Source organism: Oncorhynchus gorbuscha, linkage group LG01, assembly GCF_021184085.1.
Source record: "Oncorhynchus gorbuscha isolate QuinsamMale2020 ecotype Even-year linkage group LG01, OgorEven_v1.0, whole genome shotgun sequence".
In the NCBI taxonomy this organism is placed as follows: Eukaryota; Metazoa; Chordata; class Actinopteri; order Salmoniformes; family Salmonidae; genus Oncorhynchus; species Oncorhynchus gorbuscha.
Genome location: NC_060173.1, coordinates 111,951,144 through 111,964,964, shown reverse-complemented (window position 1 = coordinate 111,964,964; position 13,821 = coordinate 111,951,144). Strand labels below are relative to the sequence as shown.

Genomic DNA, 13,821 nt, shown 5'->3' with positions numbered 1-13,821 from the left:
TTAAAGCATGAATCAAAACAACCACGCTGCGCTTTGGTCCGCCTCTCGTTCAGATGAAGAAAACCATTACACATAAGCAGAACGTACGACCAAAGATAGTGGTAACCTTTCGTCTGTGGTGTGACTGTTAGCTAGCAAGCTACTTACCAGCATGTCCGCGAAAGCACACTGTGTTGTGACTGGTTGCCATAGCGTAAAATTAACCTTCCACTATTTTCCGAAGAATGAAGACATCTGACTGTATTGGCTGCATTTCATTTCGGGTGGACAGGCTGCACCGAAAATGTATGAGCATGTCACATTTTGAGTGAAGTTGCTTATCAATTGGAGAGAACCTTCAATGGATCTTGCCAGAAAGCTAATCCTGAAGATGGATGCTGTACCAGCATTGACAGTGAATCTTGTAAGCGCTGACCACAATGTAAGTATCAGAGTGTGATGAGTCTGACACGGTTGGTTTGACTTGTGAACTGTATATTTTCTGGAACACACCTGATAGTCACTACATGGTTGTTATTCTTCCATCGCCACGCCATCTACATTGAGTCTTAGAACTGCCAGCAACAGCTGACACAAAAGAATGTTGTCCACGAAAGGAGTTTGGTGTGTATAGTATTGGTAATTTACCCTGGAAATCATATATAGCCAATCCACCGTGTGGTTTGTGGTCTTACAGTTTCAAATTACAATTAGCATACAATGTCTGCGCCCCCATCAAAATCTGATTGTTTAAAATACAAATATCCGTTTTTTTTGTTGTTGCATTGTCTCATTCCACCACATCTGCCGATATGACCCCTCCGTGGAAAGATGAGACTCTCACCAACACGATGGCGTTCTCCATTTTGCTCTACGACCCCCCCCCCCCCCCACGGCCGATCTGCCAACCTCTGTCGGCAGGTTCTGAACAGTTTGGGCTACACACTAATATGACCCCTCTGTGGAAAGGTGAGACTCTCACCAACACGATGGCGTTCTCCATTTTGCTCTACGACCCCCCCCCCCCCCCCACGGCCGATCTGCCAACCTCTGTCGGCAGGTTCTGAACAGTTTGGGCTACACACTAATATGACCCCTCTGTGGAAAGGTGAGACCCTCACCAACACGATGGCGTCCCCCCCCCCACGGCCGATCTGCCAACTTCTGTCGGTAGGTTCTGAACAGTTTGGGCTACACACTAATATGACCCCTCTGTGGAAAGGTGAGACTCTCACCAACACGATGGCGTTCCCCCCCCACGGCCGATCTGCCAACCTCTGTCGGTAGGTTCTGAACAGTTTGGGCTACACACTAATATGACCCCTCCGTGGAAAGATGAGACTCTCACCAACACGATGGCGTTCTCCATTTTGCTCTACGACCCCCCCCCCCACGGCCGATCTGCCAACCTCTGTCGGCAGGTTCTGAACAGTTTGGGCTACACACTAATATGACCCCTCTGTGGAAAGGTGAGACTCTCACCAACACGATGGCGTTCCCCCCCCCCCCCCATGGCCGATCTGCCAACCTCTGTCGGTAGGTTCTGAACAGTTTGGGCTACACACTAATATGACCCCTCCGTGGAAAGATGAGACTCTCACCAACACGATGGCGTTCTCCATTTTGCTCTCGACGACCCCCCCCCCACGGCCGATCTGCCAACCTCTGTCGGTAGGTTCTGAACAGTTTGGGCTACACACTAATATGACCCCTCTGTGGAAAGGTGAGACTCTCACCAACACGATGGCGTTCTCCATTTTGCTCTACGACCCCCCCCCCCACGGCCGATCTGCCAACCTCTGTCGGTAGGTTCTGAACAGTTTGGGCTACACACTAATATGACCCCTCTGTGGAAAGGTGAGACTCTCACCAACACGATGGCGTTCTCCATTTTGCTCTACGACCCCCCCCCACGGCCGATCTGCCAACCTCTGTCGGTAGGTTCTGAACAGTTTGGGCTACACACTAATATGACCCCTCTGTGGAAAGGTGAGACTCTCACCAACACGATGGCGTCGTCCCCCCACGGCCGATCTGCCAACCTCTGTCGGTAGGTTCTGAACAGTTTGGGCTACACACTAATATGACCCCTCTGTGGAAAGGTGAGACTCTCACCAACACGATGGCGTCCCCCCCACGGCCGATCTGCCAACCTCTGTCGGTAGGTTCTGAACAGTTTGGGCTACACACTAATATGACCCCTCTGTGGAAAGGTGAGACTCTCACCAACACGATGGCGTCCCCCCCCACGGCCGATCTGCCAACCTCTGTCGGTAGGTTCTGAACAGTTTGGGCTACACACTAATATGACCCCTCTGTGGAAAGGTGAGACTCTCACCAACACGATGGCGTCCCCCCCCCCCCACGGCCGATCTGCCAACCTCTGTCGGTAGGTTCTGAACAGTTTGGGCTACACACTAATATGACCCCTCTGTGGAAAGGTGAGACTCTCACCAACACGATGGCGTCCCCCCACGGCCGATCTGCCAACCTCTGTCGGTAGGTTCTGAACAGTTTGGGCTACACCTAATATGACCCCTCTGTGGAAAGGTGAGACTCTCACCAACACGATGGCGGCGGCCGATCTGCCAACCTCTGTCGGTAGGTTCTGAACAGTTTGGGCTACACACTAATATGACCCCTCTGTGGAAAGGTGAGACTCTCACCAACACGATGGCGTTCCCCCCACGGCCGATCTGCCAACCTCTGTCGGTAGGTTCTGAACAGTTTGGGCTACACACTAATATGACCCCTCCGTGGAAAGATGAGACTCTCACCAACACGATGGCGTTCTCCATTTTGCTCTACGACCCCCCCCCCACGGCCGATCTGCCAACCTCTGTCGGTAGGTTCTGAACAGTTTGGGCTACACACTAATATGACCCCTCTGTGGAAAGGTGAGACTCTCACCAACACGATGGCGTTCTCCATTTTGCTCTACGACCCCCCCACGGCCGATCTGCCAACCTCTGTCGGTAGGTTCTGAACAGTTTGGGCTACACACTAATATGACCCCTCTGTGGAAAGGTGAGACTCTCACCAACACGATGGCGTTCTCCATTTTGCTCTACGACCCCCCCCCCCCCACGGCCGATCTGCCAACCTCTGTCGGTAGGTTCTGAACAGTTTGGGCTACACACTAATATGACCCCTCTGTGGAAAGGTGAGACTCTCACCAACACGATGGCGTCCCCCCCCCCCCCCACGGCCGATCTGCCAACCTCTGTCGGTAGGTTCTGAACAGTTTGGGCTACACACTAATATGACCCCTCTGTGGAAAGGTGAGACTCCCATGAACATATCTGTTGTTTTTGCTCTAGGACACCCACAGACCTCACAAGACTCGTCTGAAGGTCCCCCCGGTACCAATTGAAAAACATGTATGAAAGTATATAGTATATGGAGACTGTTTAGTGCCAACAATAAGTGGTTAAATACATGAAAAAAAATCCCTGATCTTTCTTATATCGCTCAGATCCTAAAAGATCTAATCAAAATCTAAATAATTCAACTTTGAGCACCTTTAACTGATAAAAGTCACTTTTTGAGGACTTCTTCGGTGGGCAAATATGTATGAAAGGTTTTGTTCAAATCAATAGGGGTGCTGTAAAAAAGTGATTGAATTTAAATGGATTTACCCACATGCTATGCTGTAATGACAATAAAACACCATTCTCCTCAAAAGGGATAGTTCTGTCACATTCTGACCTTAGTTCCTTTGTTTTGTCTTTGTTTTAGTATGTTAAGGGCGTGAGTTGGGGTGGGCAGTCTATGTTGGTGTTTCTATGTGGGGTTTTGAGTTAAGCCTGGTATGGTTCTCAATCAGAGGCAGGTGTCGTTAGCTGTCTCTGATTGAGAATCATACTTAGGTAGCCTTTTTCCACCTGTGTTTGGTGGGTGTTTATTTTCTGTTTTGTGTGTCATCACTAGACAGGACTGTTTCGTTTGTTCGGTCTTCCTAGTTGTTATTTTGTTTCGTGTTCTGTTTTGATTATATTAAAAATCATGAACACTGACCACGCTGTACCTTGGTCCTCGCCTTCTTCCACCAACGAGAATCGTTACAAGTTCACCCAAATTACAAAATTAAACATGGGTTTTCTTGCCCTGTGATACGTCTATGGAAAAGGTATGACAGCAATTCATGCTTTGGTTTGATTTTCCTGACACTGTTTCCAAATGCTAACATTTAATGGCACAAATCCCATTCAAGTCATGATACCAATATTCACTAATTTTGCTGGTCGTGTCCACATCGTCCGAAAGTATCTAAAATTGACTGTGAAGCTCAACAATGTCACTTATAGATGATATGAACATGATGCACCAAAAAATGCTAATATATCAGTCGCATGACTTGAATGGGATGTGTGCCACAAATGCTTACAGGGAAAGAAATTGACATGTCATTTTGTAATTTAGGTGGACTTTTCCTTTAAGAATATGAAACTCCATTATGCTGAAAATATGTTCTCCAGGTGCAATAGTGACAGGTAGCAGTGAGAAGGGGGTAGAAGTTGTGCCCATTGGAGGGTTGCAGACCTATCTATATTTAGATCAGCACTGTCGTAGCTACAACAGTGAACACAATTCATCCTACCCATAGACACAGACAACGAAAAACATGCACCAAAGTAAGCTCACTCACAAACAATGAAGAACAACATAGAATCTGGTCACAAAGCACAGCTTCTCTTCTGCAGATTGACGTAGTTAATCATTAAACAGACGTTCTTATCCAGAACAACATACATGTGCAATTAGGGTTGTTGAGCCTTACTCAAGGGCACATCAACAAATTTGTTTTTAACTAGTCGGCTCAGGGATTCGAACCAGCGACCTTTCGGTTACTGGCCCAACGCTCTTAACCGCTAGGCTACCTGCTGCCCCGCCGCCCAGGTCGTTGTCTAATTATTATCTGATCAAAAAAACACTTGTGTTCTTGCTTAAACCCCATTGTTTAAAGCCTGTTGTGCAATTGTGAGTGTTGGGACTGACAGTAACATCAAAACTAGTTTGTGTTGTGAGGACTGGAGATGGTTAAGTTCTCAGATCAGGGACAGGACATCAACCCCTCATGTCTCTACATGCTTCCTGCTGTAGTTTACTGTGTGTGTGTGTGTGTGTGTGTGTGTGTGTGTGTGTGTGTGTGTGTGTGTGTGTGTGTGTGTGTGTGTGGGGCCAGGTGCTAATCTATACACCCAGCTACATGGTTCTAGATTACATGGCTATAAACTACCACAATCCCTACTCCCTCTGTAATGACAGTGATTAAGGCATAGTGGACCCATGGTCAAACGTCTCCAAACAGAGGGCCAACATCTGGCCCCTGGCAATCAGGAACATCAACCCATTTCCTCTGACAGCATTGATCCACATGACCACTTCCCCCATCTCTACTGCGATCCTTCACATGGTCATCAGACCACACTACCTTCACATGGTCATCAGACCACACTACCTTCACATGGTCATCAGACCACACCACCTTCACATGGTCATCAGACCACGCCACCTTCACATGGTCATCAGACCACGCCACCTTCACATGGTCATCAGACCACACCACCTTCACATGGTCATCAGACCACACCACCTTCACATGGTCATCAGACCACACCACCTTCACATGGTCATCAGACCACGCCACCTTCACATGGTCATCAGACCACGCCACCTTCACATGGTCATTAGACCACGCCACCTTCACATGGTCATCAGACCACGCCACCTTCACATGGTCATCAGACCACACCACCTTCACATGGTCATCAGACCACGCTACCTTCACATGGTCATCAGACCACGTTACCTTCACATGGTCATCAGACCACGCTACCTTCACATGGTCATCAGACCACGCTACCATCACATGGTCATCAGACAACGCTACATTCACATGGTCATCAGACCACACTACATTCACATGGTCATCAGACCACACTACCTTCACATGGTCATCAGACCACACTACCTTCACATGGTCATCAGACCACACTACCTTCACATGGTCATCAGACCACACCACCTTCACATGGTCATCAGACCACACCACCTTCACATGGTCATCAGACCACACCACCTTCACATGGTCATCAGACCACACCACCTTCACATGGTCATCAGACCACACCACCTTCACATGGTCATCAGACCACACCACCTTCACATGGTCATCAGACCACACCACCTTCACATGGTCATCACCACCTTCACATGGTCATCAGACCACACCACCTTCACATGGTCATCAGACCACGCCACCTTCACATGGTCATCAGACCACGCCACCTTCACATGGTCATTAGACCACGCCACCTTCACATGGTCATCAGACCACGCCACCTTCACATGGTCATCAGACCACACCACCTTCACATGGTCATCAGACCACACCACCTTCACATGGTCATCAGACCACGCTACCTTCACATGGTCATCAGACCACGTTACCTTCACATGGTCATCAGACCACGTTACCTTCACATGGTCATCAGACCACGCTACCTTCACATGGTCATCAGACCACGCTACCATCACATGGTCATCAGACAACGCTACATTCACATGGTCATCAGACCACACTACATTCACATGGTCATCAGACCACACTACCTTCACATGGTCATCAGACCACACTACCTTCACATGGTCATCAGACCACACTACCTTCACATGGTCATCAGACCACGTTACCTTCACATGGTCATCAGACCACTTAACCTTCACATGGTCATCAGACCACACCACCTTCACATGGTCATCAGACCACACTACCTTCACATGGTCATCAGACCACACCACCTTCACATGGTCATCAGACCACACCACCTTCACATGGTCATCAGACCACACCACCTTCACATGGTCATCAGACCACGTTACCTTCACATGGTCATCAGACCACGTTACCTTCACATGGTCATCAGACCACTTAACATTCACATGGTCATTAGACCACACCACCTTCACATGGTCATCAGACCACACTACTTTCACATGGTCATCAGACCACACCACCTTCACATGGTCATCAGACCACACCACCTTCACATGGTCATCAGACCACACCACCTTCACATGGTCATCAGACCACACTACCTTCACATGGTCATCAGACCACACTACCTTCACATGGTCATCAGACCACGCCACCTTCACATGGTCATCAGACCACGCCACCTTCACATGGTCATCAGACCACACCACCTTCACATGGTCATCAGACCACACCACCTTCACATGGTCATCAGACCACACCACCTTCACATGGTCATCAGACCACACCACCTTCACATGGTCATCAGACCACACCACCTTCACATGGTCATCAGACCGCACCACCTTCACATGGTCATCAGACCGCACCACCTTCACATGGTCAACAGACCGCACCACCTTCACATGGTCATCAGACCACGTTACCTTCACATGGTCATCAGACCACGCTACTTTCACATGGTCATCAGACCACGCTACCTTCACATGGGCATCAGACCACGCTACCTTCACATGGGCATCAGACCACGCTACCTTCACATGGGCATCAGACCACACTACCTTCACATGGGCATCAGACCACACCACCTTCACATGGTCATCAGACCACGCTACCTTCACATGGTCATCAGACCACGCCACCTTCACATGGTCATCAGACCACGCCACCTTCACATGGTCATCAGACCACGCTACCTTCACATGGTCATCAGACCACACTACCTTCACATGGTCATCAGACCACACCACCTTCACATGGTCATCAGACCACACCAACTTCAGTAGTCAATGTCTGCCATGAGTCTCCATGCTTCCCAATTCCTCTATTCACTTGAAAAGACAATGCATTTGCCATGCTCATGTTAATTTAGCTTGTTATAGTCAGCCCACACCATAATGTATGTTCACAGTCATAGGAGCTAATGTTGTTCATGTGACAGTGCTGAGAAGACTGATGGTGGTCACAATATGAAGTCTACCAGTGATGAGACAAAAAGGCAGTCTCTCTCTCTCAAGATGACCTGTTCAATCGCCATAGCAGACCCCATTACCTACGTGAGGCCCTGCATGAATCATTCACATGAGACGGCAGGTAGCCTGGCGGATAAGGAGAGTTGGGCGAGTAACTGAAAGGTTGCGTGATTGAATCCGCGAGCTGACAAGGTAAAAATCTGTCGTTCTGCCCCTGTGCAAGGCAGTTAACCCACTGTTCCTTGGGCGTGGTGAATGTTGATTAAGGCAGTCCTCCGCATCTCTCTGATTCAGAGGGGTTGGGTTAAATGTGGAAGACACATTTCAGTTGAATGCATTCAGGTGTACAACTGATTAGGTATCTTCCTTTAATACACCTCATTACTAGTGTCAGGAGTTCACATAGAACTCCCAGGAGTTCACATAGAACTCCCAGGAGTTCACATAGAACTCCCAGGAGTTCACATAGAACTCCCAGGAGTTCACATAGAACTCCCAGGAGTTCACATAGAACTCCCAGGAGTTCACATAGAACTCCCAGGAGTTCACATAGAACTCCCAGGAGTTCACATAGAACTCCCAGGAGTTCACATAGAACTCCCAGGAGTTCACATAGAACTCCCAGGAGTTCACATAGAACTCCCAGGAGTTCATAGAACTCCCAGGAGTTCACATAGAACTCCCAGGAGTTCACATAGAACTCCCAGGAGTTCACATAGAACTCCCAGGAGTTCACATAGAACTCCCAGGAGTTCACATAGAACTCCCAGGAGTTCACATAGAACTCCCAGGAGTTCACATAGAACTCCCAGGAGTTCACATAGAACTCCCAGGAGTTCACATAGAACTCCCAGGAGTTCACATAGAACTCCCAGGAGTTCACATAGAACTCCCAGGAGTTCACATAGAACTCCCAGGAGTTCACATAGAACTCCCAGGAGTTCACATAGAACTCCCAGGAGTTCACATAGAACTCCCAGGAGTTCACATAGAACTCCCAGGAGTTCACATAGAACTCCCAGGAGTTCACATAGAACTCCCAGGAGTTCACATAGAACTCCCAGGAATCATGGGGCCTGTCACTTTTGATTTAAAGATGTCCCACTCAGCCCAATATGGTGCTCTCCGTATCAATGAGTATAGCCTGGCAGCCATGCAAAATGTTGCTACTGTTGTAACCATGACCTGGACAACAGAAACTGTAGTTGGATGTGTTCCACAAACTGGATCTGTTTCAAAATGGAAGACTGCTCAGAAGTGGACTCATATAAAAAAGACCTCCTTGCTGTAAAACATGATAAACCAAGAGCAGTGCAACACCCAAATTCCCATATTCATCACTGTTAGCAAATACCCATGCCTATTTCATAAGCTAAAATATCAGTTTGCTGACAAAACTGTATTGAGTAAGAACAGTGAGGTTTAAGGTAGATAAAATCTCTTACTTGTTTAACGTTAGGTCCAGTACAAATTTGGAGCCAAAGGCATCTAACTGGAAACTGGCTTGGGCAAGATGGACTGCCTGTGGAACAGACAGAATGTTAAACACAGGTCACTGTTTTCTCTTCTTATCAAGTTGTTTTCCTTTCTAATTGTAGGTATATTGGGAGAATGGTCACCCTTGATAATGGTAAGAGTAGATATAGAGCTATACAAATGAAATGTATTATTATAATTATTATTAGTTAATAACCAAATAATTAGAATCTTATAGCCATGGGTATTACATTGAGAAATTGCAACTGTAATAATGACTGTCAGAAATGGCATGCCAACGTCACTGCCAATCCAAGTTAAGTAAGTCCCTTGCATATCAAGTAAAATAGTTAATCACCCTCACAATGCTCTCATTGATGATTCCGTCTAGGCTATCATTTCAATCAAAGTATACCCATTCATCAGTTTACTTTATCCAGTGTGCCAACGTGGACAAGTGTACTTGACAAGTATAACCTCACAGCAACTCTGAGGCTGTAATAGGATGGCCATATGCATATCAGTCTGGTATGTTGTCGTACCTGGTCATGACCCTCTGTGCCCTGGTTTCTAGCCCGGGTGTCCAGGTCATGGTAAGTGCTCTCTGAGTCCTCCTTCAGGTAATAGATGAGCCGAGAGGGGTAAGTGATCACATGCTCAGCCGCACTGTGACTTGTGTTGTCTGTGGCCGCTGCTGCAGTTGCCTCTCGCTCCGACAATAATGGTTCTGCGTCTCTCTCCACCACCTCATTCTCTCCTCCTTGAGAAAGTGCAGAAGAGGAGATACACCAGCACACAAGCATGTGACAGTCAGTTGGCACTCTGCATCGCCCCCACATAAGAAAGCCTGTCAATCATGTAGAACATGCTGCTACTGCAGGAAGTGCTCATGACTTCCCCATTCCTCCTGGATACAGAGGAGAGAGCGTGAAGTACATATTGCTGTATAATGTTGTGTATTCAGACTATTTGAGTATACAGGGTATGGCAGTAAACTATGATATACACTTTTCAATCAACCTAAAAATGATACCTGGGGATTCTCATCAAAATGCTATGCTTACATTGAAATACACAATTATAAAAACTCAAAATAATGTGAAATTCCATTACATAAATCTCTAGTTGACTCAGATCAAGAATCAGATCAATTGAATATGACAGACCGGGTAGAGTACTCTATGTTTTGTTGAATATTATTCTACTATTGGAAAAAGCACCGTTCAATTCATAATATAAGCGCCTTGATAAGGTCGATGCTGGTAAATAACATCTCAAAGATCAGCAGTTTATAAAAGGTGTTTTGATCTTCGTTGAGGTACTATTAATGTCGTGGAAATATTCAGTCAATAATCATTCTCAAATACCGGAGCCTCTGAGTTCAAATAGACTTTTATTACAATACAATAAAAGCCGAGCTGGTTCGTGAAAACAACTGCCTTTTCAACCCCCGGCACACACTCATTTGTCCTCCTTACGTCACACTCATAGTAACTCCTTTTCGTGACTCATCCCCTCTGGAATTTAGTCACCATTATCTTATTGCCTTGCACTGATTTTAGTTTGGTTTCATATTAGGACATGGAACCATTAGAGCCACAGCAATAGTTTCAAAAATAAACTCCGAAACGAACACTCGGGTTCTGGCATAGTCCCAATGGGCGTAACCATAGCAACATTTAGATATTAGGCCATAGCACTGGTATCAGAAATAAAAAGTCATGTCCCCTCCCCATGTCTAATGGTGTCTAATGACCCAGAGCACATATAGAGTGCACTATTCTTGCTGGCTCCTCTGAAATGTTCAGGAAAATACCCAGTAATAACTGGACAAAATGGTAGGCCTAGAGTTAAAAGGAGTTCATGTCAAACATTCCTCACAGGTTAATTTAGATATATTTCATGTTCATAACCTAAACAAAAAGATACTGAGCTCACTCTCTCAACGTCACTTAAAAAGACTTGTCCTCCGGGCCAGACACTTCCGTCACAAATTAGAAACGGCATAGGGAGAAAAACTAACATATCAATCATATCTATCAGATAATGACACAAAGGAGCATGCAAGTTATTAGATGTACGTGATACCGTTCTGACTGGGCTAAGAACATGCAAGTAGGCTACATACCGATTGATGCTATGGATGAATGGAGTCCGGCTGCAAGGATGCTCACGAGCAAATTTGCTAGAAATATCAAATGCATGATTCATATTTGATATTTTAAATATATGTATATCAACACGTCAACGCAGTAATGATCTTCCGGCCCGTTATAGCGGGGGAGATGTCGTTTACGGGAAAGTCTTCATGTATCCAGTCAGTGTGGGAGATGACTCTTGCAGCATCGGGCGCGGGGCGAATGGAAGGCGATGGCCAGACACCTGAAACCAACGAGCAGACTCCTATGCTGCATCCGCGCAAGTGCGGTGTTTTACAATTCAATATAAATCCACGCTTTGCCCGCGCGCACATAGCACAGGCTCGTGCACGAGCTTTAAAAGTACAAGCAAGTGCTTTTTCACAGGGAAGATATCCCGGCATTGCCGCATCCCAGAGATCATCAGCTTGAACTGCCTCCCATCCCTACTACTGCATTCATCTATGAATAATAATAATAATATATGCCATTGTAATTTTACATAGTCAAAATAAATAGTGAGCAGTTTTGAGATAAGGTGGGTAGGCTAATGTGTATGTCCTATGTATTTTACAGACGGATTATTATACATTTACTGTATTCTGCTCCACAGTGCCTATCTCTGTCTAATCTCACAGTGATAAACATCATAACAGTTGAAGAGCTAATAATTGGCCATTGTTTTTGTCAATCATCGTGTCCTTCCCTTAAACAGAGTGTTCATTCAAATGCAGCAACATTAGTGGGATTTTGTTGATTGACCAAAGTCTATACTAAACTACGATCTGTATTGGGAAATTATGTGTGTGATACTTGATGCTTTACGATCGGAGCTAGTGGGAGAGTATATCTGCTTCGCTAAGGCTAGAGTTCAAAGGACACAATCAATGTCCATGATTGCCTGCATTTCTGTGTTTTAAATATTTGATAAAGCTTTGCATAAAACACGTGGCACCTTCAGATTTAATGTCCACAGCACGTTAAGCAGTCAAGGAAATGCTCACAGAAGGCAGTATTTCAATCATGTTTATAAGACAGCGCCCAGCAAGTCCAGTTCAAATAATGTATGGATCCAACAACTTCACACACACACACACACACACACACACACACACACACACACACACACACACACACACACACACACACACACACACACACACACACACACACACACACACACACATCCTATCATGAGGCGTCAGGTAGTCTAGCGTGTTTCTTTAGACCAGTAACCGAAAGGTCGCTGGTTTGAATCCTAACCCGTCGATGTGCCCTTGAGCAAGGCACTTAACCCTAGTTGCTCTGGATAAGAGTGTCTGCTAAACAACTAAAATGTAAATGGTCCTGCAGGATCTGACAGCTCCTCACTCAGGGCTAAATGGCTCTGCAGTGGGATGGTCGCTTGGCGGAGATAAGAGAAAAGCCTGTTTTGTTATCTCACGACGCAAGCGGGGGTAATACGTGAGCGGTGCTCCACCTAAAGGACATCGTTTGGAGATTTAATTTGCACCAACTGATTTTTTTTCATCAATCAATCAGATAACTTTGGAATGCTGAGGATTTTCATTTCATAACTTATACTTGACACCAAATCTAAAATCTGCACAAGATGATAAGGAGTGATTGTAAAACATCCAAATAATGCCATATCTGTATTCGTGATGACCAGTGTTACTTACCGGAGTCTTTTAAAAAATTTGTTTTTGATTTAGACTGATTTAGACTCGGTATATTGAGCTGCTCCTGTATGATGTGCTACACTACAGTAACTCATGTTGGTTGGTTAGATTGTATAAATGTTCCATTGTAGGTTGGGGCTTAGAACCTCTGAGATTTCATTGCCAGTGGTCAACCAGTCGGAAATCCGTCCTGAACTGTCCTATAAATCATGCGATCTTTTTTTTTTTGACAGACTACAAGTATAGCGATTGTACAATCTTACACAAGGCATTCCTTTACCCCAGTACTCCTCATTCTTATACAGCGCAAGTGACGCGTCAGTGGACGCGCCTACTGAACGACAACACAACTCCTCCAATATGTATTACGGCGTAACGGGTTTATGCACAGCATAGACTAACGAACATACCCGAACAGGAACAATACCCAAACTCCAGTGATAAAATAGGGATGGAGTTTGGAATTTCAATGAAACATATCACCGAATGAGACAAATGGTAAAGTATTGGCAGTTGCTGTAGCCTTACTACGTTTACGCCGTTGAACTTCTAAAAGTTTTGATTTTGGGTGATTC

The 13,821-nt window shown here is 46.0% G+C and overlaps 2 protein-coding genes across 10 annotated transcripts in view; one reads left to right on the top strand and one right to left on the bottom strand.

Annotated features, from left to right (window-relative positions):
• Positions 1-11,863, bottom strand: part of LOC124003994 (disintegrin and metalloproteinase domain-containing protein 23-like) — a 59,410-nt gene extending 47,547 nt beyond the window's left edge. For 5 of the 6 annotated variants that reach the window (XR_006833684.1, XR_006833722.1, XM_046313043.1 and 2 more), the window contains exons 1-3: positions 11,555-11,863; positions 9,969-10,186; positions 9,396-9,472 (exon numbers count right to left, since the gene is read on the bottom strand). Coding sequence is in view for 4 of the 6 variants with exons in the window: in XM_046313043.1 (XP_046168999.1) it covers positions 9,396-9,472; positions 9,969-10,186; positions 11,555-11,630 (371 nt within the window). In the remaining 2 variants the exon portion in view is untranslated. The remainder of the gene's footprint in view (positions 1-9,395; positions 9,473-9,968; positions 10,187-11,554) is intronic. The other variant, XM_046313663.1, reaches the window with a different exon arrangement.
• Positions 11,864-13,570: 1,707 nt separating this feature from the next.
• LOC124031194 (chemerin-like receptor 2) overlaps positions 13,571-13,821 on the top strand; it is a 5,254-nt gene continuing 5,003 nt past the window's right edge. The window contains exon 1 of one of the 4 annotated variants that reach the window (XM_046342180.1): positions 13,571-13,744. The gene's annotated coding sequence lies outside the window, so the exon portion shown is untranslated. The other 3 variants (XM_046342163.1, XM_046342172.1, XM_046342155.1) reach the window with 3 other exon arrangements.